Genomic DNA, 23,171 nt, shown 5'->3' on the forward strand with positions numbered 1-23,171 from the left:
CTGACCTTGCGGTTCGCAGCCCGATTCGTAACCACTATGCTACCAGAGCTCCTTATTATTAAATTAATATAAATGTATATACAATTGACATCTATAATTATTGAGCCTGATATGAAACGTAAAAACACCTAGCTTTAGTTCATTCAGACTGAGACTGTTCATCCAACAGTGTGTTATGCCAGACGCTACACTAGTAGCTGTTTTTATTAATGTGTACAGCTATTCATACAGAAATCAGCAACTATTCAACAAAGTAGATTGATGGGGGAACAAATTCTTTAGAGAGTATAATGTCCTCTCTTTGCTGAGTCCCTGGAGAGCTTACATATTTTCTTAACTAAGATAATTCCCAGGGGATATTAATTAAAATCTACCAGGCCCTTGAAAAATAGAAATATCTCTGGTAAGAAGAGGTTAAAAAGTTAGGATAAGTGATGAAAGAAAAGGTAACCTGTAATAATAAAACTGAAGAAGAAAGAAAATAACTTTTATTTGACCTTGAATGTACTTCTTATTCTGTAAGAAATTTTAAAAAGCTAGAGGGTACTTGTTTCTTGTCATTATACTGTTGCTGATTCTGTGGTTAGTTATTAATTTTATTTTTTATGATTCACAATCTGCTCTTTGAAATATGCCATATGCTCAAAGCAATTCAAGGATGACAACTGTCAGAATTACTCCAATAAAAATTGCCTAAATGAGGAAGATTTACTGCAGTCTGATATTTCAGTGGAAAGTACCATGTCCCTCCCCCAACAGCTTTAAGAGGTTTTTGTGGGTTTTTTTTTTTTCAGTCAAAATCACATGGCTGTTTTGTAGGAACTTCTAAGACTGTTTCTTAAGTGGGATTGGTAAAACACAGTAGGTTGAGGGTGAATTAGCAGACATGGAAAACAGTATAGATATGTATTAGATGGATTGCCGGCAATCAATATGTGAGTTCTATGCAGTTTTCTTAAATCACACACAAATGTATTGACTTAATATGACAATGTCTGCTTTATGTATCAGTAATAAACATTAAATTGGATGAGTCCTATACCCTGGCAACAGCAAGCCAAACTGAAGGCACATTTCTTTTTTCACTGGGAAGATCTGAGGAGTGGATAAAATCTACCTGAGTGCTCCAATCAAAACACATTTTGTTAAATGTGCCAGTCCATTTATCCTTCATTTTGCTTCAGTCTATTTACTAATGCAGTTTCATTTATTGCTATTCATCTTGAAGATAAATCTTTGTCCTTCTATAGAATTACACCAAATAGAATGTGATAAAGGAAACTTTCTTGCAATTATGATGTTGGTGCAGCCTGTCAGCACACAAGGGATGGAAATGAGTTTGGGGACAGGGAAGGGAATTCTAATAGACACCACGATACATACAATGAATGCAATGATATCCTGAGAGAGAGAGAGACTTGTCAGGCTAATCCGATCTTGGCCAGCAAGGTAGAGGCAGGAAGAGAAGCGCTAACCTTGTAAAGATGCTGCTGCTGCTCCTCTGACATCATCAGGTCGTGGCTGTCCATCACAAGGGACTCCATGTCAATCAGCCAATCCCAGAGCTCCTGATATTCTGAATCAAAGTCCAGAAGCCTGTAGATAAAGCACAAAATGTATTATGCATAAATACCATCTAGTTGTTCAAATTCTCTTATTAGAATAATACATTCTTGAAAACCCATAATGTGCCTAGTGATACCTGTAAAAAGAGAAGGGAAAAATTCTCAGTGTGCTTACACGGTGGACAAAATAAGAACTCAGGCCTCTGACAGAGCACCTGCTTGGATTTTGAAAACAAAGCATGTGATTCCAATGTTCACACTTTGGACATGTCATGCCAATTTCCATGTGCTAATCACTGCTGAGAATTTGCAGATCTTGAACAAAACAAGCACCCCTATATCCTTGAAAAAGAGTCCTGCCACACTTAATAGACTGAGAAACAGAGGGCGAGTGCTTGTGAAGGTTACAAGGTCCACAATTCTGAGTAAGAATAAAAAACTCAAACCAAGCCCATTGTGAAGTTGATCCTAACTCATCGTGACCCCACAGGACAAAGTGGAATTGCCCCATAGTGTTTCCAAGGCTGAAATCATATGGAAGCAGACTGCCACTTCTGTCTCCCACAGAGCAGCTGCTGAGTTCCAACTGCTGACCTTTCGGTAAGCAGTCTATTACTTTAATCACAGTATCACAGGGTGCTTCAAGTTTTAATTTTGTTGTTATTGTTAAGTGCCTTCGCATAAGTTCAGACTCATAGTAACCCTGCAGAGGGTTGCCAAGGAGCAGCTGCTGGGTTTGAACTGCTGACTTGGCTGTTAGCAGTACAGTGTTCATCTTACAGCACCACACCTGATTGTATCTCAATAGATTTATGACTAGGCACACAGAGAAAAAGAGGAAGACTCCCAGAGAGATGGATTGTCAAAGTGGCAGCATCAACGGATTCAAGTGTGGCAACAATTGTGAGGCTGACCCAGGATCAGGTAGTGTTTTGTTCTGTTATGCATAACGTCGCTATGAGTCGGTACCAACTCTATGGCACCTAACAACAACAACACTACAGAACAGCTAATTTCTCTACAGTGATAGCAATATATTGTCATATCCAAAATATTATTTTCACTGGGAAACGACTCAATCATTTAACTGTCCTTCTGCTCTGGAGAGCCCGTCTCTGGAAACATAGATGCTACATTTAATGTCGGGGTGCGTAGTCAGCATTGTAACGTAACACTCCCAGTTAGGCTTGAGTGACTCTGGTAAGCCAGTGAGAACCAGGGGCAGATACAGTATTAGACAGGTGTTCTCCACAGACATGGAGGAAACAAAGGTAAGGACAGGAAGGCAAAACAATGAATCCTTGAATAGCCAGCAATCATTAAAATTCAAAGAAGGATCACTATGGTTTTCAACAAAATAAATCATTAGAATAAGGAGCTTAAAAGGATTAATGTGATTCTCCATTGAAAGCCCGGTGAATAAGTAAAGCACAGATTCTTCTAAAACACTGTGAACAGAAAATGAAAGTGCAGACTGGAAAAGTATGACTTTGTCCTTTCCAAAAAAAATCCTACCCTAAAAGAAATCCCAGAGTCTTGTCAAACCACATCTGAGTAAAACCCTATCAGTAACAATGCAACGGTAGTTTCAGGGAAGTATCTGGATAAATCAAGTGTTGTTGTTATTGTTAGGTGCCAATGAGTCAGTACTGACTCATAACAACCCTATGCACAAAAGAAAGAAACACTGCCCAGTCCTGTGCCAACCTCACAATCGTTGCTATACTAGAGCCCATTGCTGCTGCCACTGTGCCAATCCATCTCACTGGGGTCTTCCTCTTTTTCTCCAACCCTCCACTTTACCAAACATGATATCATTCTCCAGTGACTGGTCCCTCCTGACAATATGTCCAAAGTATGAGAGACATCCTGGCTTCCAGGGAGCACTCTGGCTGCATTTCTTTCAGCACAAATCTATTTGTTCTTTTAGCAGTCCACGGTACTTTCAATATTTTCTTTCAACACCGTAACTCAAATGCATCAATTTTTTTATAGTCTTCCTTATTCATTGTCCAACTTTCATATGTACATAAAGTTATTGAAAATACCATGGCTTGGATCAGGCACACCTTAGTCCTCAAACTGACATCTTTGCTCTTCAACACTTTAATGAAGTCTTGTGCAGCAGATTTGCCTAATGCAATACGTTGTTTGACTTCTTGACTACTGCTCCCATAAGTGTGGATAGTTGATCCAAGAAAAATGAAGTTTTTGACAACTTCAGTCTTTTCTCCATTGATGTGGATGTTGTTGACTGGTCCAGTGGTGAGGATGTTTGTTTTCTTTACATTGAGATGCAACCTCTATTAATGATTATCAAGTGAGTACCTTATTGTTACCTTGTACATGTCTCCTGTGATATATTAAATGACTTATTTCCAAGAAAATTAACATCCACTTTTAACAACTTACAATTTAGTTTTAATAGATCTGTCAAAAAATGTAAAGTGTGTCTGGTGATGAAAGAAACTAGATCTAGAGTTGTCTATTTCACTTTAACTACTTTGTCATAATTGTAAACATTCTTCATAGGACCATAAGCACTCAAGAGTAAGAATCATCATTGGTTAACACTTGGAACTGGTTAGCAAATGTTTACTGAATGCCAATGATGGTTATAGTTGGTGTAGCCCAAACCTTCAACAAAGCTATGCGGTCTAAAGGAGTGCTTCTTGAATGTATGTAAAGGATCTTGCTGATGTTCAGGTATTGACTAATTCAGTGAGTTAGGGTAGGATTAGAGAATCTGTGATTGTACTAAATGTTGCTAGTGCATCTGGCCCATGGATCACAACTGTGTAGCAAGGAGCTGTTGTTGCTGCTGTTAAGTGACACTGACTCCGTTCTAACTCATAGAGAGCCTGTACTGGGTTTCCAAGGCTGCAAATGTTTGTGCCACAGAAAGACTCATCTTTCTCCTGCAGAGTGGCATGTAGGCTGCTCAAACCATAACCTTGTGGTTCATAGTCCACATGTATAAAAAACAAGGACTTGCAGTATCTGAAATCTGAAATCATATCTCATCTCAAAATACTAAAAACCAAATATCCACTGTAATGCAGACTATTGGGCTTTCTGTATTAATTTTGTGAGTGACTAATAATTAATGACTAATAAGCATTTAAGAAGCTCTGGTAACGTAGTGGTTACGAATCAGGCTGCTAACCTCAGGGTCAGCAGTTGGAAATTACCAGCTGTTCCACTGGAGAAAGAGGAGGGTTTCTGTTCCTATAAAGATGTACAGCCTCAAAAACCCTGTACAGAGTCACTAAGAGTTGGAACCGACTCCACGGCACATACCCACAACAACAATAAGCATTTGCTTACATGATAGTCACCTCCAGAATTACGGTCCCCATTTTTCACAACTGGCACCTCTCCTATATTTTAATCACAAAGGTGTGGTGGGATGCAAGTAAGAAAGTATATCTAATACAAGGAAGTACTGAAAGCCAAGGGAACATTTTTTTTTTTTTTTTTTTTTTTGCAATCTTGCTCTTTAATCCTTTCAAAAGGAGAGTCCAAGGAGGTAAACTCAATGTAGAGTGTTGCCGTGGCAACAGAGGCACAGGGATCCCAAGGAGAGCCAGTTGAGTCTCTAAAGCTACATCTCAGAGGGTTGGCAGGGTCATTGAGGGCTAAGATAAGGCTGAGTCAACAGGAAACATCACTTGGACTCAAGCAAGCTGAGAAAGAACAACCCAAGCAAAACCAATCATAGTCTTCAGTGGGGCAACCTTATCCTAAAGCTAGACCAAGCCCGTTTCAATGGACTCAGCCAAACTGTACCCAAGCATCATGTGAAACCAGAGACACCCTTTGAGCCTCAAGATCATAGGGCCATGTGAGCCTTCTATTAAACAGAGATGCCATCTTGTAGAAGGGAGGATAGGGAATCCGAAATATTGACCTCTTATCCCGAGTTTGCTCCCTAAAGAAAATGCTAACATACTAGAGAGGTAGTAAGTATTATGTAAGAGCCTGACTCTGATCTTAAAGCAAACTTACTGCTGTTATTTTTTTTCTTTCTCAGGAAAGTATGAGTATGGAATGTTTTATGAAAAAATATTAATCAGCAAGAAAAAATAAAGAAGCTCATTGTCCTTTCATATAAACGTATGATGTAAAAATACCTTTGCTTATGATGAAGCAAGTCAAGGGTAAGAGACAAATGTAGTATGTTTGCATCCCCAGTGCATAGCACCGTTCCTTGTGAACGGTGTGGAGTGAATGTCCATCATGAAACGGAAACCTTTGGGGGTGCTAAGGCGACTTTAGAAGAGTAGCATGTGATAGAGTTAACACTCTTATCTACATATGCCCAAAGCACAGCAACCACTGAAACATGGGCAGGCTCCTTCACTCGTTCTGAAGGAGAATTCTGTCTTTAGTTTCTGATAATGGCACATTTGCTTAATTAAAATAATGACTGGGATGCAGTAGGTGCTTAATTAATGCCAGGTGCCATTCTCTTCTTTTTTATTGTGAGAGTTACAGAATGTGTATGGAAAAGAGAATGGATAATGAAGATAGGTTTTAAATAAATGATAGATATAGACAGGATGACAGAATGTTTTGAACTATGAACACTCTTCTCTGGCTTTTTACCACACCTCTATATCCCCTGAGCTGTTCCCTCCCCTTATACTACTTATCAAGGGACTAAGAACAAAAGCCATTTCTTCTAGTTCAGTGAACTTAAGACTCCTTCACAGACAGCCTACAATGGAGATACGCAAGCAGTGAATAAGCCCAGCATAGATGTTCTCTCTCCCCATTTGCTCCCCAGTTTAGTCTTTTTCCATCCGAGTTGAACATATTTAGCTTGAGTTTGACAGAGGCAGTAAATGGCTCAATTTCCTTTCATTGGTATAGAAGATCTGCACCAGTATTCCAAACATCAAATCCTTACAAACCTTACTTAATACAGAAGAAAAAGACTTTTACAAAAATAAAAACAAACAAACAAACAAAAAACTACGCCTGATTTCAGATTTCTGGCCAGAAAAATTATGCCTGATTTCAGATTTCTGGCCAGGTGTTAATTCACAAGCTTAGAAAAGATCTGATGTTTTTCCAAATTTAGTGAAATCAAATCTATAATTTGTAGAAAACCAGAAACAAATTATTTGAATTCTTTTGTTGGTTCCTTTGAAAGGTTCTGAAAAAGACTACAGTTTAATGTACTCATTACAGGAAACTTCTCAGGTAAGGAAGCAGCTTACTTTCTTACATTTTTATCACCTGCAAAGGTGAGATGAATGTTTTCAAGTGATTTTATAAAAGACAATGTCCTACAGGAAAAATGCCTGTTATTGTACAGAAAAGATCATAGACCGAGGATTTCTCGAGGATGGCATAGAACTAGTTAGGAGTCCTATACCCCTTGAAGAATGTGCTGATTCTGCCAACTGAAATCAGAACCAGGTTCTTATACACTGTTTCTGGTTGCTAGTGCCCTAGGTTTGAAGAGAAAGATTGTGAGGATTACTAAAATGTGACAAAAAGACATGAAATGAGCACATGTTGTTGGAAAAATCCTATGGGTAGGCTTGCTAAATGCAGCATTGTCATGAATTTTCAACTTGTAAAAAAAGAAAAAAAAGTCTACAAAACACAATAAAGCGAAGTTTGTATATTTGAGTTTATGTTCTCATGTACTCTCATATCGAATCTCCTAGATGTTAAAGGGTCTGGAAACAAACCTTTATGGTATTTTATGAATTTAAAATGTTATAATACAAACATACTTCCAAGATGGTCTTTCTTTTGATATTTTTTATCCTTTAAATCGCCAAATACTTGATCTTAAAAAAGATTCAGACTTAAGAGTAGGGCATTCCACTGTAGGTACAATCTTCACTTTTTTAGGAGGTTTAGAAATGCAGTCATGTTATGAAGTAAAAATGCCTTCTAACCCAAAGTGAATAGTAATTTCTATTCATTTTTATATAGAATTGTAAACATACATTTTATAGAACAAAAAATAAGCCAAATTCACTGCACTGAACAGCAATGTCGGCAGTTCAAGCTCACCAGCTGCTCCTTAGTAACCCAATACAGGGTTGTTGTGTGTCAGAACTGACGCAACGGTACTTACCAACAACAGAGCTTATCTTTCTCCCTCGGAATGACAGGTGAGTTTGAACTAATAACCTTCAAGTTAGCAGTCCAGTGCTTATCCTACAGCAACACCACGGTTCCTTATTTATTTTATTGTCATATTCTCATAGACACAGAGACAAAACCATGGAAAAGTTGTTGTTGTTGTTAATCGCCATTGAGTTGGTCCCGATCCACAGCGACCATAAGTAGGGTTTTCGAGGCGTGGCTGGAGAGGTTGAACTGCCGACCTTGCAATTCAAACTGACTTTGCAGTCCAGCACATTAACCTAAGAGGTGCACTTTTCTTTTAATATTATTCCTAAATTCGGGTAAAGGTGGAGGGTCGGAGAAAAAGAGGAAGACCCCCAATGAGATGGATTGGCCATCGATGGACGTAAACGTGGCAACAGTAGTGAGGTTGGCTCAGGATCAGGCAGTGTTTCGTTCTGCTATGCATAGGGTCACTATGAGTCAGTACCGATTCAATGGCACCTAATAACAACAACAATGGGTTATTGCCAAAAAGACAAATATATTTCCCAACATCTTGTCCATCACTATACTGTGTTTTGTTTTTCTTAAACGTTAAAAAAAAAAAAAAAAAAACTTTAAGGTTTAAAAAAAATGATTCCAGAGTTTTCCACCACAGAAATAAAATGCTAAAGGCTTATTTAGTATCGTTTTTATGTAGGTTGAATGGCAATATATTATTTGTAAGGCTGGCATAGTTTAAGAAATAATCCTGCTTCTAAATCCTGATGGGAGTTATGTTTGACTAGCTAAGTGTTTGAATACATAAATGCATTCAGCCTTTGGTATTTAAAGTCAGCATCATTAACTCAACATTTCAACTTAAACTTTGCTTAAACGATAAAGTTTCACCCTAGTGAAATCAATGTGAGGTATGTGTGTGTGAATATATAAGGTTTCAGCCTAGCCCACTAAGGAATTTTGATGAAAACAGACAACCAAATGAAGAAATCATAAAAATACCTAGAGCACTTATTGGCTGAAGGAAAAGATAACACTAAATGACCTGACAGTTTTTCTGTGTAAAATTTATATATATATATATATATATATATGTTTGAACATTAAGTACTCATTTTTTGCATGCTTAATGGTTCATTTCACAGCAGTACAACCAAAAACAGAGGAAGCGCTCCTGACATACCAGTCAGCCTTTATTGGGATTTCTATTAAATGGTCCAATTTTCCTAGGTTCTTTAGAATATTGATTCTTTCCCCAAATATTCAGTTAAGTGCTCACTGTTCACATTATTTGCTCAGTGAAGTTTGCCTCCTTTTTTTTTTTTTTTAAAGAAACTATAGGGATTGGTGACAGAATCTTATAAAAACGCAGGTGAAGATTTTTACTGAAGTAAGATGCTAATAGTAGATCAGAATTTCCCATCATTCTGTATTCTATGTGGTCATGTAAGCATAGAAGGGAGATACAACACTGGCACCTACCACAATCGTAAAATCATTCAAGAATAAAATTTAGCTTTATAGACCTGGAATCTGAGATGCACAGTTGCATGTACAATCCCTTTCCACTCTAAACATATTAAAGTATGGACACTAATTTACTGTTTGGAATGAAAATTCATGAGCAGCTTCCTCCTGAGAAAAGCAGCCTGCCTTTGCCATTAATAAATAAAAAGCAATATGGAGTTCTTCCCATCAGTAATTTCCTCAGTTCTCAGATAGACCCATATACATGTGAAAACGTCTAAGAAAAATAAAATAAATCCTACAAAGCTGTTAATGACTCACCTCATTAATGGTTTCCCCACAATACTTATTATTGACATCAAAGATATGAAGCCAAAAATAAAAGCAGTATTTGTCATTTCAAGATTATACATGAAATTAGCAATATTAAGGTAGATTTCTAGATACATTTAGAGGATTCTATTTACTTGTTAGGAAGTCAAACTGTTAGCTAAATTTTCAGATAATATGTTGGACTAAGTTTTCTCCAGAGGACTGGAAAACATTCTAAATAATTTTAGAGTTTGTGGTTTGGAGAACAAATAGGGGAACTGTACTTGAGAAAAGAAAGTAAGTTTATACATATGTCATAACCAGTGTATTAGAGGGGACTGATCCAGAGCGGCTCCTGAAGAGTTGGTGTGAGTTGAACACACTACTCTGGGCCTCACTGGTTTTCAAAGGTTGACTAGGCCATAGGCCAAGTAATGTGTATACCCTCAGAGTTATGGCAGCAGATGAACAAATTCTCAGCCACAGAGTTCCTAATAAAAGTGTTGCAGTAGAATCTATCTGGGGAGTCCTCCACTAAGATAGACCCTATCCAGAGAGTGCTCTGCTTACGTTTATAATTGCTCCCCCTGAATCATGCCTTGACATCACTTCTTTAACCTATATTAAACTGTCCTGAGAATCCGGTTTCTCTTGTAGGGGTGTCCTATCACAGATGTCTGTCTTCTCCTTAAAGAATTACAGGATAAATTCTTCTCCAGTTTCAATGACACATGGAGCTATGCTTCTGCTGATGGGAACACTGTGAATTTTCTAAAGGATGAAATTTCAGTCTTGGGGTATGGAAAGCTTAGAGCCAAATCAGAAGTGCTGGAAAATAAGCATAGAATGTTCATGTATTTAATTTCTTACACATATTTCGCTCTTGAATAAATGACTTCAAACACTTATTCTATTTTCTTGTATGTATTTCTATAAACTGGCTAGATTCCTTGTGGAAGTAGATGAGGAAGTAGATCAAGAAATATGCATTAACCATTGTTGTTATTGTTGCTAAGCGCCGTCAAGTTGGTTCAACAGTGATCTTGTATAGGGTTTCCAAGGAGCAGCTGGTGAGCTTGAAGTGCCGACCTTACGGTTCAAAGCTACTTTGCAGCCCAGCACATGAGCCCACAGTGCCACACTCTTGGAGAAAAGTAAAGTGCTGCTCATTAACATCAGTAGATTAGGTTTCTATTACATGCCCATTCAATATCAATGTTAGTATCGCTCTTCCACTTCAATTACTTCATCAACTACCCAAAGTAGGTCAGAAATTTCACGATCCCAGTTAAAATTCAAAGAAGATAATGTATCTTTCTTGTTTGGGTGTGCAATGATCACCATTATGTATTTGCAAAATTTTACACCAACCCAAAGGCATTCTTTATCCAGTAAGTAATAACTCTTCATTCTCCCTGCCCTCAAAACTAGGTAACAACTAATCTACTTTTTGTCTGATACAGATTTATTACTTGACTTTACTGTAAATTTTCCAGGCATGTTTTCCTAGGAAGTATACCTCCATCTCTCTTTTGCTTTTTGTTAGCCCTTGGTACAGATGGCATGAGGCCATCTGTGAAAGACGGTCTAGTTTTAAATTTGGCATAATGCACATTTTCCATTAAAAAGATAATATCATGACTCCAAATGAATACGTTTCTACTGATGAGGTAATTTTTTGTTGCTATTCTTTGTCCAGAAAGTTCCATTTTAATCATTGCATGTTGTTATGGATATTAGGTGCCGTTGAGTCGGTTCTAACCACAGTAACTTCATATACAACAGAACAAATCATTGCTATGTTTGAGCCCACTGATGCAACAACAGATGTCAGGCCTTCTCTCTGAGGGTCTTCCTTTTGTCCCTGACCCTCTGCACAGGATAAGCACAGGGCTGCTAACCACAAGGACCGTGATTCAAACACACTAGCAACTCCTTGGAAACCCTATATAGGGTTGCTATGAGTCAAAACGGACTCAAAGGCACTTAACAACAACTGCTTTACCAAGAAATACAACCCAGATTTCATTTCTTGGTAATATGTCCAAAGTATGTGAGATGAATTCTTGCCATCTTCACATCTAAGGAGAATTCTGGCTACCAAAATTGCAGATTGTTGTTGAGTGCTGCCAAGTCAGTTCTGACTCATAGCAACCCCGTCTAGGATTTCTGAGGAGTAGCCAGTGAGTCTGAAGCACTGACTGTGCAGCTCAAACCAACCTTACGATCCAGTGTTTATCCTACAGTGCCACACCAGGACTCCACTAATGCATAGTATCTAGAATATCAGTTATTCAGGAGGTATTCAGGTATTGCACTTTTTGCCCCTTTGACTTCATGCTACATTGTTATCTTACTATTTAAAACTCCATACCAAGAGGAAGGATCAAAAATGACCTGAATTGAACATTGATGTGGAGTCTTGTTGTAGAGCTGTGGGATAAAGCACTGGACTGCAAGGTTGGTTTGAACCACAAGGTTGGCAGTTCAAGCTCACCAGCTGCCCCTTGGAACTCTTATACAGGGTCACTATGAGTTGGAATCGACTCAATGGCACTTAACAACAGTTATCATTTGATTGAGATAGGATATGAGTCAGGATAAGGTTATAGAAATGTACGGCTTTTTTGGGTTGTCTAGTGATTTAATTTATCTGTGAGCATATGAAAGATAGTCAATAAAATCCATCTTATTGCTGATGCATACAAAATAGTTTTATGTAGAATTGTTTCAAAAATATTCATAGGTAGAAGAAAAAAAGTATTCATGGATAAAATGTAAAAAAATGTCCGTGCAATTGTATGCACACATGTCCAGGCATACGTACATCAACATGAAAGAGAAACGGAGACTGAACGCGGGAGACTGAGAGAGAGAACGTGAGCAAACACGGATGTCCATCCACGACACTGAGACACTTTGGGCCTGTTGCTCCCCAAAAAACCAGAAAGATCACCCTGTGGTAGTGAAATCTAGGGGGATTACATCTTTTTTCAGGTGGTTAAAGGCATTCAGCATATCTTATTGCTTAATTCATTTAGAAAAAACAAATTTGGTCTTTAATCAAGCAATATTTTAAATAGTGATTTGTTTTCGCTTGTCAATATCACTTCTCTTTGAGAATGTTGTATGTGTTCGTATGTATGTTTTTACACAGACCAAGAGGCAATTTTTTTCCTAAATGAAAATGGGCTCATATTACCTGCCAAATTTTTAATCTTTTATCTTTTTAAGGTTCATTTAGTTCAGCCTATTATGCATGGGAATGCCTGTATATACATATAGCCTCTGGATTTGGGAGGAATATAGGAAAATTTAAGTTAAAATCTTGTATGATAAGGGGTAAATTACTACTACATTCTACTTAGGTATAGGTCATAAATCTCGCCTATATCACCGTCTGTAGACACTGTCCAAATTAGGTACAGGTCATAAATTCTTTGGGGCAGGCTATAAATCTTGCCTATAACACCATCTGTGGACATTGCCCAAATGCCCCCACAGTCAGAGAAAGCTTTGCATATAGATAATGACTGAGATACTGCTTAGAGCTTTACTATAAGAGCTTAAGTATCAAGAACTCCCTTGGGAAACCCTCCTGATCCCAGGCGGCAGAGAAAGGAAGTATCTCCACACCATTCTGCTTTAACATCAAATTATATATAGTAGCTCCTCAAGAGACACAGGTCCTCATGTAGTTGCTGCCTTTGGCTAAAATTCTCACCCTTCCTCAATCCCAAACAACTTCTAATGGCTGATAATTAAGTTCAGATGTTCTCCTAAGCTTCCCGGGCTTGGTTCAACCAAGCTGAATCAGGTAGTCCTCCTCAAAACCCTAAATATTCTCCATCATAAATGTTGCTCATGATTTCATAAGTATAAAGCCAAGTGTCTGTCTTGCTCCCTGACTAGACTGAGAACAGTAGTGATTAAATTGTATGTATTTTTTTCATTCCCAGCATGTAACAGCAACTCCTTGTAACATAGTAGTTATTCAATACATATGTCCTTAAATAAATTATCACGGTTACCTTCAATGGATCCCTGGTATGGTATTGTATGATAAACACTGGACTGCTAAAAGCAAGGTCAGCAGTTCAATCCCACAGTCACTCCTTGGAAACCGTATATAGAGTTGCTATGAATCGGAACCAACGCAAAAGCACTTAACAGAAAACCCATGTTATCTTCCAGGCATTTAGACATTTATATCCATGAATGTAATTCTGTGCTGCAAAAAAATGAAACTGATAGGTGTAGGGTGTGAATTGGGTATCAAGAGCCAAAAACCAATATGTGGGCAAGAATTAGGGAGAAGTGACAAAACCATAAAAATATAGACACATCTTGTGGCTTGTGCAGTGAAGAGAAAAACCTCACCCTGAGGGGGAGGGCACCACAAACCAGGAAGACAAGCACCATATTTAATGGTAAAACCCCTGACTCTAAGGCATCTCTCCTTAATTGCAAGATGGACCCATCTCCACTCTTCTGGAAACAGTTCTATGCTAGAATAAACTTAGCGCAGTGCTGAAGATTTGGGTATGCTGGTCTTTGTAATGCTTCATCAGGAGGTAGAGTTTGTTAGTCCTGTCCCTTTCTGACACTGAACCAGGTCTCAAGTCCAGGACATCCCACCCTGTGATCTTGACAAAAACAAAACAAGTAAAACACAAACTAGGATAGCTATCCTATTTTATAGACTGAAGTAATGCATCTTGGAAAGGTGAAATGTCTTAACCAAGGTCACGCGGCTAAAGCACAGCAGAGACTTGAACACGAGTCTTTATTTTATAACCTAATATGTTCTTTAAGGAACCCTGGTAGTGTAGTGGGTTATGAGATGGGATGTAAACTGCAAGGTCAACAGTTTGAATCTACCAGATCCTCCAAGGAAGAAAGATGAAGCTTTCTGCTCATCTGTAAATAAGGATTTACAGCCTCAGAAACCCTATACAGGATTGCTTGGAGTTGGAACTGACTCCATGGCACACAACCACCACCACCACCTTTATCTTCTTTCCCCACTTTAAGAAATTAGATCCAAGTGAATGCATAACTATTCCTTTAGATAAATATGTGTGTAGTTAGCAGACCTAACCCATTCTAGTATTCAAAATCAGGAACATTTTCCCCTGAAGCTTAATGGCAAGAAATAATAGTTAATTGTAGTCAATTTTTGCTAATCAAGACATCATCTGGAATTCTCAATGATGCCTTCTATTTTGGAAGCCATGTGTAACACAAGGAACCCTGGTTGCTTAGTGGTTCAAGTACTTGACTACCAACCAATAGGAGGCTGCTGCTCTGGTAGCATAGTGGTTACGAATCGGGCTGCGAGCCACAAGGTCAGCAGTTCAAGACTACCAGTTGTTCCGCGGGAGAAAGATGAGGCTTTCTGCTCCTGTAAAGATTTACAGCCTCGGAAACCCTGTACAGGGTCACTATGAGTTGGAACTGACTCCATGGCACATAACAACAACAATTAGCAGTAGAAAGCTCTGGCAGCCTTCTTCTGTAAAGATTATAACTCTGGCGGCAGTTATATTCTGTCCTATAGGATGCTTATGTGTTGGTAGTACCTTTTTGACAATGTGTTTGTTTGGTTTGGGTTTTGTGTAACACAACTGAAATAAAAAGGTCCCAATTTTCTACTTTTTACACAAGAATTCCTTAAAGATAATATTATAGCCATCTGGGATGAGGGAGCCCTATTACAGGGTATACTCCTAACCCTCTTACCTTCTGATACCCCATGTCGTTGCTAGGTGTCATTAGATTCCAGCTCATAGCAACCTCATCAATAGAACTGTTCCATAGGGTTTTCAAGGCTGTGACCTTTGGAAGTAGACGGCAAAGCCTATCTTCCACGGTGCCTCTGGGTAGGTTCAAATCACTAACCTTTCAACTAGTAGTCATGTGCTAAACTATGTGTAACACCCAGGAATTCCATCTGCTACCACATTGCCACATTGCCTTTATTGATATTTGTTGCTAAGTGTCACTGAGTTAGTTCCAACTCATGATGACCCTGTATAGGGTTTCTAAGGAGTGGCTGATGGATTTGAACCTCTAACTTTGCAATTAAAAGTCCGTGGCTTATTTTACAGTGACGAAGAACCTCAAAATATCCCTGAGCTATAGACCTGCTTTCTGGGTGTGTTCACTTGGATATCCCACAGACCCTCAAAGGAATTATGTTGCAAACACTCAGCTTCTTTCCTCCTCTTCTGTCCAGTCTCCCTCAGTGAGTAAACTGTCATCTACCAGAGTGCACACAAGTTGGAATCTAGAGAACTTATTCTAACATCCTTCTCCTTTCCCCCAACTATCAACTGGGTAACCAGGGCCCTTGAACTCAGCTTCCTTTCTATTTCTATTGCTATGTCTTAACTCAGGCAATATTTCCTGATGATTGGAGTGGCCTCTTAACTGAGCCTTCTCTCTCTAGTATTATTCCTTCCAGTCAATTGCTCACATTGTTGTTGTTGTTAAGTGCCATCGAGTCGGTTCCAACTCATAGCAACCCTGAGTAGGGTTTCCAAGGAACAGCTATTGAGTTTGAACTGCCGGCCTTATGGTTCACACCAACATTGTGACCCAGTGCTTGCCCTACAGTGCCACAACCAGAATATTCTTTCAAAAAATGCCAAGCTAACCATTTACTGTTTGTATGCCTCTTACTGTTTGTATACACTGCCTCCTTTGTAGAGAACACTCTCATTGCCATTTTCAACCTGGGGCCATCTTCATGACATGTCTCCTGGAAGGCTTTCCTGGTTTACACAAACCTGTCATCCCGTGTGTCCCATTGTTCTATAGCCCCTATACCTAGCATAGTTGTATTCAGTGGGTGATCAATAAATATTAAATGTTGAATTATGCCAAAGCCATTTAAATTCAAATACTGCTATTCTCTTTCTAGAGTCAACAACTAGGATGTTAGAATGGCCCTTTTAATGGGTTTATAGATTCTGAGTTTCGTCTCCAATACAGTCTCCACATTACTCATTTTTTTTTTTTCAATAGTAAAAGCATTTATTATCAAGTGAATTGGGGAACAAAATGTGCTTTAAATACTGCATATTTGGGGGAGGGACACCACACCTCCACACAATTACAACCAAAGACCTGACATTTGTGCACCTCAGACATCTTTATTTCACTCCTCCTGTGCCATGAACTCATAGGGAATAGGTTCTAGCAGCTCAGGCTCCTTTCCATTGGTTCTCACAAAGTACACATCTCTGCCGGGACTAGGCTGGTGCTTTAGTTGAACCCAGGTGCCTTTCTCTTTGGCTTCCTTCTTTTTCTGATCATTTTCCTTCACTCACTTCAGGAAGCTATATCTCGGCTATTAAGAGTGCTTAATTTGCTCAATGCACACATTAATTTGCTTGGCAAGAATCTTGCCCTTGACTTGCATGTCCACAACAATGGCGACAGCATGATGGGTCACATTACAGACCCTTCATGTTTTACCGTGTTAACATTTATGGGGCATGCCTTTTTGAACTGGGCCCATTCCGTTGATGTCCACAATATTGCCTTTCTTGTAGATTTGCATGCATGTGGCCAAAGGAATGACCCCATGTTTTCGGAAAGGCCTGGAGAACACAGAGTGGATGCCGGTCTCTTTCCCTTTGTGTTCGTCATCTTGGTGGATTACTGCAAGATGGCGGATCTGGCGGGAAGCTACCTATTAATTTGCAATCTAATACCTGTAATGCCTAAAGCAGTGTTATTCGAACTTCAGCATGTAGCAACATCAGAATAATTCAGAAGGCTTGTTAAGCACTGGTTGCTGACCCCTCTCCCCATGCCCTTAGAGTGGGACTCAAAATTAGCATTTCTAACAATCCCCAGGCTATGTTGATGTTGGGGGTTTGGACACCACCTTTGAAAGTCACTGGAGCCATGGTTCTCAATTTGATTTAGACATCAGAATCCAAAGAACTTTTTTAAAAAATCCTAATAGTCCACTCCTGGCTATTGACCAGAATTTTCAGGGATGGAAGCAGGCATTTTCTATTTAGACAGTCCATGGATGAGCTTGCTGCATTACCCTAGTTAAGAAACATAAAGTCAATCATAAGCTCCAAGGTCTAGATTTCATCTCCACCATTCTTTCTGGGCTTTCTTTTTCATACCCCTCTCAACTTTTCTCCTGCCCTTCTCTCATATGTAACAGCAGGCAGTCTGATAACTCCACACCTTTTATCCCTCTCCCTCTCTAATCACTGGACTGTGGACCACAAGGTTGGTGGTTCAAACCCACCAGCCATTCCTCAGAAACCCTATACAGGATCGTTATGTGTCAGAACCACTTGACGGCACTTAACAATAACTTTGGTTTTCTGATTTGGCTAACATGGCAAAATCAGAAAACCAAAAAGGAAGAACACACTCAGCATTTCTCAAGCTGGGGGAACTGAAGAAAACATTCAAGCTTCGACTCTCGTTATTGAAAGATTCACTGGGCAAAGTACTGAATGATACAGAAAGCATCAAGAGAAGATGGAAAGAATATACAGAGTCACTCTACCAAAAGGAAATAGTTAATGTTCAACCGTTTCAAGAGGTAGCATATGATCAAGAACCAATGATACAATGGTGCATTGAAGGAATTGGCAAAGAACAAGACACCAGGAATTGATGGAATAAATATGGAAATCTTTCAAGAAAGTAAAGCAGCACACGAGGCATTCACTCATCTCTGCCAAGAAATTTGGAAGATAATTATCTGGCTGACTGATTGGAAGAGATCCATATTTGTGCCCATTCCAAAGAGAGGTGACCCAATGGAATGCGGAAATCATTGGACAATATCTTTGATATCCCAAAGGTAATACAGAAATGGCTACAATCATACATTGACAGAGAACTTCCAGAGGTTCAAGCTGGACTCAGAAGAGGCCGTGGAACGAGGGATATCATTGCTGATGGCCGATGGATCTTGGCTAAAAGCAGAGAAAATCAGAAAGATGTGCTTTATTGACTATGCAAAGGCTTTCGATTGTGTGGATCATGACAAGCTATGGACAACATTGTGAAGTATGAGTATTCCGGAACACTTCATTGAGCTCATGAGGGATCTGTACCCGGACCAAGAGGCAGTTGTTCGAACAGAACACAGGAACACTGAATGTTTTAAAATTTAAAAAGGTATGTGACAAGGTTTTATTCTTTCACCATACTTATTCAACCTGTATGCTGAGCAAATAATCTGAGAAGCTGGGTTATATGAAGAAAAATGTGGCATCAGGATTGGAGGAAGACTCATTAACAACCTGCAATATGCAGATGATACAACCTTGCTTGCTGAAAGCGAAGAGGACTTAAAGTATTTACTGATGAAGATCAAGGAGCCTTCAATGTGGATTGCATTTCACTGTAAAGAAAACAAAAATCCTCACCACTGGACCAATAACAACATTCTTATCAACAGAGAAAAGATTGAAGTTGTCAAGGACTTCATTCTTCTTGGATCAACTATTATCACTCATAGAAGCAGCAGTCAAGAAATCAAATGACATATTGCATTAGGCAAATCTGCTGCATAAGACCTGTTTAAAGTGTTGAAGAGCAAAGATGTCAGCTTGAGGACTAAGGTGCCCCTGACCCAAGCCATAGTGTTTTCAGTAACCTCATATGCATGTGAAAGCTAGGTAGTGAATAAGGAAGACCATAGAAGAATTGATGCATGTGAGTTATGGTGTTAGAGGAGAATATTGAAACTGCTATGGGCTGCCAAAACAACCAATAGATCTGTTTTGGAAGAAGTGCAGCCAGAGTGCTCCTTGGAGGCCAAGATGGCCAAACTTCGTCTCTCATACTTCAGACCAATTGTCAGGAGGGACCAGTCGCTGGAGAGAATATTGTGTTAGGTAAGGTGGAGGGTCAGAGAAAAAGAGGAAGACCCCTAACGAAAGAGATTGGCCAAGTGGCAGCTTCGATGGACTCAAGCATGGCAACAGTAATGAAGTTGGCCCAGGATCGAGCAGTGTTTCGTTCTGCTGTGCATAAGGTCGCTATGGGTCGGTATCGACTCGATGGCACCTAACAACAACAATAACTTAACCCCTTAACCCAGTTTGAATTAGTCACTTAGGGATTCATTTGTTCACTGAGCACTCTGCATACAAACGCTGCACCAGATGCAGGAGAGAGAGAGAGGTGGACACAACAGCCATGGCCTTGTCTCAGGGAGCCCATTCCATTTGCTCTAAGCTCCTAGCACCCTCTGCTTCTATAATATGTACCGCACAGGTCAAGGCTGGCTTAATATTGCATTTTCATGGGTCTTGCTAGATCAATTGTCAAGTCCATTCAGACAGGGATTGAGGTCTGTCTTTGTAAGTGCTTTCTACATTTTTTTAAGATTAATTGAAACATTCTTTCTCTATCCTAGCCCTTTTTCAGAAACCATCTCCAGAGTCCTTTCTCCCTGCTGTTTTTGCTAACTTGCTCCATGTCCCCTCAACACCTACTTTCCATGGCCACTACCTTGAACCTATACAAGTTTCTGCCTCAGAACTTGTCATCGATACAAATGGTTAACATACTCGACTGCTAACAGAAGGTTGGAGGTTCAAGTTTTCCCAGAGGCACTGCAGAAACAAAAGCCTGGTCATCTACTCCCAATAAATCTACCACTGAAACCCTATGGAGCATATGTTGTTGCCATGAATTGAGGTTGATGAGATGGCAACTGCATTGTCTCCTTTATTTGATGTTATTTACATAGTTGGTTCGGCCTACCAAATTGTGAGCACCTCAAGGGAAGAGCCATTTCATTTTTACTTTTAAATTCCTTCATTTCATACAGAACCTGACATATGTTGCTGTTAGGAACCATCAAGTAAGTGGATTTTGCCTTACAGCAATCCTATGCATAAAAGAAACACTGCCCAGTCCTGCACTAGTCTCACAATTGTTGTTATATTTGAGCCCAATGTTGCTGCCACTGTGTCAATCCATCTTCCCCTTTTTCATTGCCCTTTCACTTTACCAAACATGATGTCCTTTTCCCTCCTGACAACATGTCCGAAGAACAAGATATGAAGTCTTTCCATCCTTGCTTCTCAATAGCATTCTGTTTGTACTTCTTCCAACACAGATTTGTTTGTTCTTCTGGCAGATCATGGTGCTTTCAATATTTTCTGCTAACACCATAATTCAAATGTATCAATTATTCCATATTATTGTTCCATTTTCACATGTCTGTGAGGTAACTGAACATATCATCACTTAGGTCAGCCGTATCTTAGTCTTCAAACTCATATCTTTGGGTTCTTTGTTGTTGTTTTTAACACTTTAAAGAGGTCTTTTGCAGTAGACTTGCCTAATGCAGTATGTTGTTTGATTTCTTGACTGCTGCTTCCATGAGTGTTGATTGAGGATCCAAGAAAAATGAAGTCTTTGGTACCTTCAACCTTTTCTCTGTTTGGCCTAATGTTATTTTATGATCTGGTTACAAGGATTTTCATTGTCTTTACATAGAGATGCAATCCATACTGAAGGCTATAGTCTTTGATCTTTATCAGTAAGTATTTAAAGTCTTTTTCACTTTCAGCAAGCAATGTTGCTTCATCTGCATATCTTAGGTTGTTAATGAGTCTTCCTCCAATTCTGATGTCATACATTTCTTTATATAGTCCAGCTTCTCCAATTACTTGCTCAGCATAGAGATTGAATAAGCATGATGAAAGGATACAACAATGGCACATACCTTTCCTGATTTTAAACCATTAAGCATACTCTTGTTCTGTTTGAGCAACTGCCTCTTGGACTATGAAAAGGTTCTTCATGAGACATGTTGTTAAGTGCCATACAATGAGTTCTGACTCATAGCAACCTTGTGTAGAGTGTCTGGGGCTGTTATCTTTGTGGCTGTAGAAATCCTCACCTTTTTCCTGCTGAGCAGCTGGTGGGCTCGAAACACCACCCTTGTGGTTGGCAGTCCAATGCTTATCCTCCAAAGCCACCATGCTCCCTTCATGAGACATATGTTGTTATTATTAAGTGCCATCGAGTTGGTTCTGACTCATGGCAACGCTATATACAATTTCCAAGGAGCAACCTGTGGGTTTGAACAACTGACCTTGTAGACTTTACAGTTAGCAGTCCTGTGCTTATTCTATAGTACCACACCAGGACTCCTGATGAGATATATAGAAGACATTTAATAACATTTGTCAAAGTAATGAATTAGTTAACTTTGTTTTGTCTTAAATGTTTTGCCCCAACTTCCTTTGTGGCTATAATGAAATGTCTATGTTTTTATGGTTGTTAGGTGCCATCGAATCGGTGCTGACTCATAGTGACCTGCACAGCAGAACAAAACACTGCCAGATCCTGGGCTAACCTCACTATTGTTGCTATGCTTGAGCCCATTGACACTGCTACTTTGTCAATCCATCTCACTGGGGGTCTTCCTCTTTTTCTCTGACCCTCCACCTTACCAAACATGGTATCCTTCTCCAGTGACTGGTCCCGCCTGACAATATGTACAAAGTATGAGAGACGAAGTTTGGCCATCCTGGCCTCCAAGGAGCACTCTGGCTGCACTTCTTCCAAAATGGATCTATTGGTTCTTTTGGCAGGCCATGGCACTTTCAATATTCTCCTCCAACACCATAACTCACATGCATCAATTCTTCTACAGTCTTCCTTATTCACTGCCCAGCTTTCACATGCATATGAGGTTACTGAAAATACCAAGGCTTGGGTCAGGCACACCTTAGTCTTCAAGCTGACATCTTTGCTCTTCAACATTTTAAAAAGGTCTTGTGCAGCAGATTTGCCTAATGCAATACATTGATTTCTTGATTGCTGCTTCCATGAGTATTGATAGTTGATCTGAGAAGAAAGAAGTCCTTGACAACTTCAATCTTTTCTCTGTTGATAAGAATGTTGTTTATTGGTCCAGTGGTGAGGATTTTTGTTTTCTTTAGACACCATTCATCTGTCAGTTTGTCCTACTGTGATGGCTTGTAAGTTGCTGGTGAGTTGCTGTGATTCTGGGTTTTTGTTTTCTTTAGACAATACTAGCAGTGTCACCCGTGGTGGACAGGTTTCAAAAGTGCTTTCAGATGAAGACAGACTAGGAAGAAGGAGTGACAAACTATTTCCGAATATTTAGTCACTGAAAACCTTATGAATAGCAGAGAAATGTCTATAAAATTCGTCAGTTTAGCCATAGTAGAAATATACCATAATTCAAGTTTCATGTTGTATTGTTGGTAGGTGCTGATGAGTCAGTGTCAACTCAACAATCCCATGTACAACAGTCCTGAGCCATCCTCACAATTGATGCAATGTTTGAGATCATTGTTGCATCCACTGTATTGCTCCATTTCATTGAGGGTCTTCCTCTTTTTCATTGACCCCCTACTTTACAAGTGTGACGTCCTTCTCCAGGACTGGTCCCTCCTGATAACATGTCCAAAGTACATGAGACAAAGTCTCACCTCTTCCCTTCTAAGGAGCATTCTGGCTATACTACTTCTAAGACATGTTTATTTATTCTTCTGGTAGGCTATGATATATTTAATATTCTTGGCCAACACATAATTCAAAAGTATCAATGCTTCTTCAGTTTTCCTGATTCATTTGTTGAATTTTCACGTTCATATGAGGTGATTAAAAATAACATGGCTCCACAATAAAAACCTTAAAAAGAAAGAAAAAAACAAACAAACTACAACAGATTCAAACAAAGTGAATATA

The 23,171-nt window shown here is 39.3% G+C and overlaps 1 protein-coding gene across 1 annotated transcript in view; it reads right to left on the minus strand.

Moving 5' to 3' along the window:
* AKAP6 (A kinase (PRKA) anchor protein 6) overlaps window positions 1–23,171 on the minus strand; it is a 516,985-nt gene that overhangs the window by 169,614 nt on the left and 324,200 nt on the right. The window contains exon 8 of the mRNA XM_006835360.1: window positions 1,476–1,596. Coding sequence (XP_006835423.1) covers window positions 1,476–1,596 — 121 coding nt within the window. The remainder of the gene's footprint in view (window positions 1–1,475; window positions 1,597–23,171) is intronic.

The sequence above is a fragment of the Chrysochloris asiatica genome, unplaced genomic scaffold (assembly GCF_000296735.1).
Source record: "Chrysochloris asiatica unplaced genomic scaffold, ChrAsi1.0 scaffold00017, whole genome shotgun sequence".
In the NCBI taxonomy this organism is placed as follows: domain Eukaryota; kingdom Metazoa; phylum Chordata; class Mammalia; order Afrosoricida; family Chrysochloridae; genus Chrysochloris; species Chrysochloris asiatica.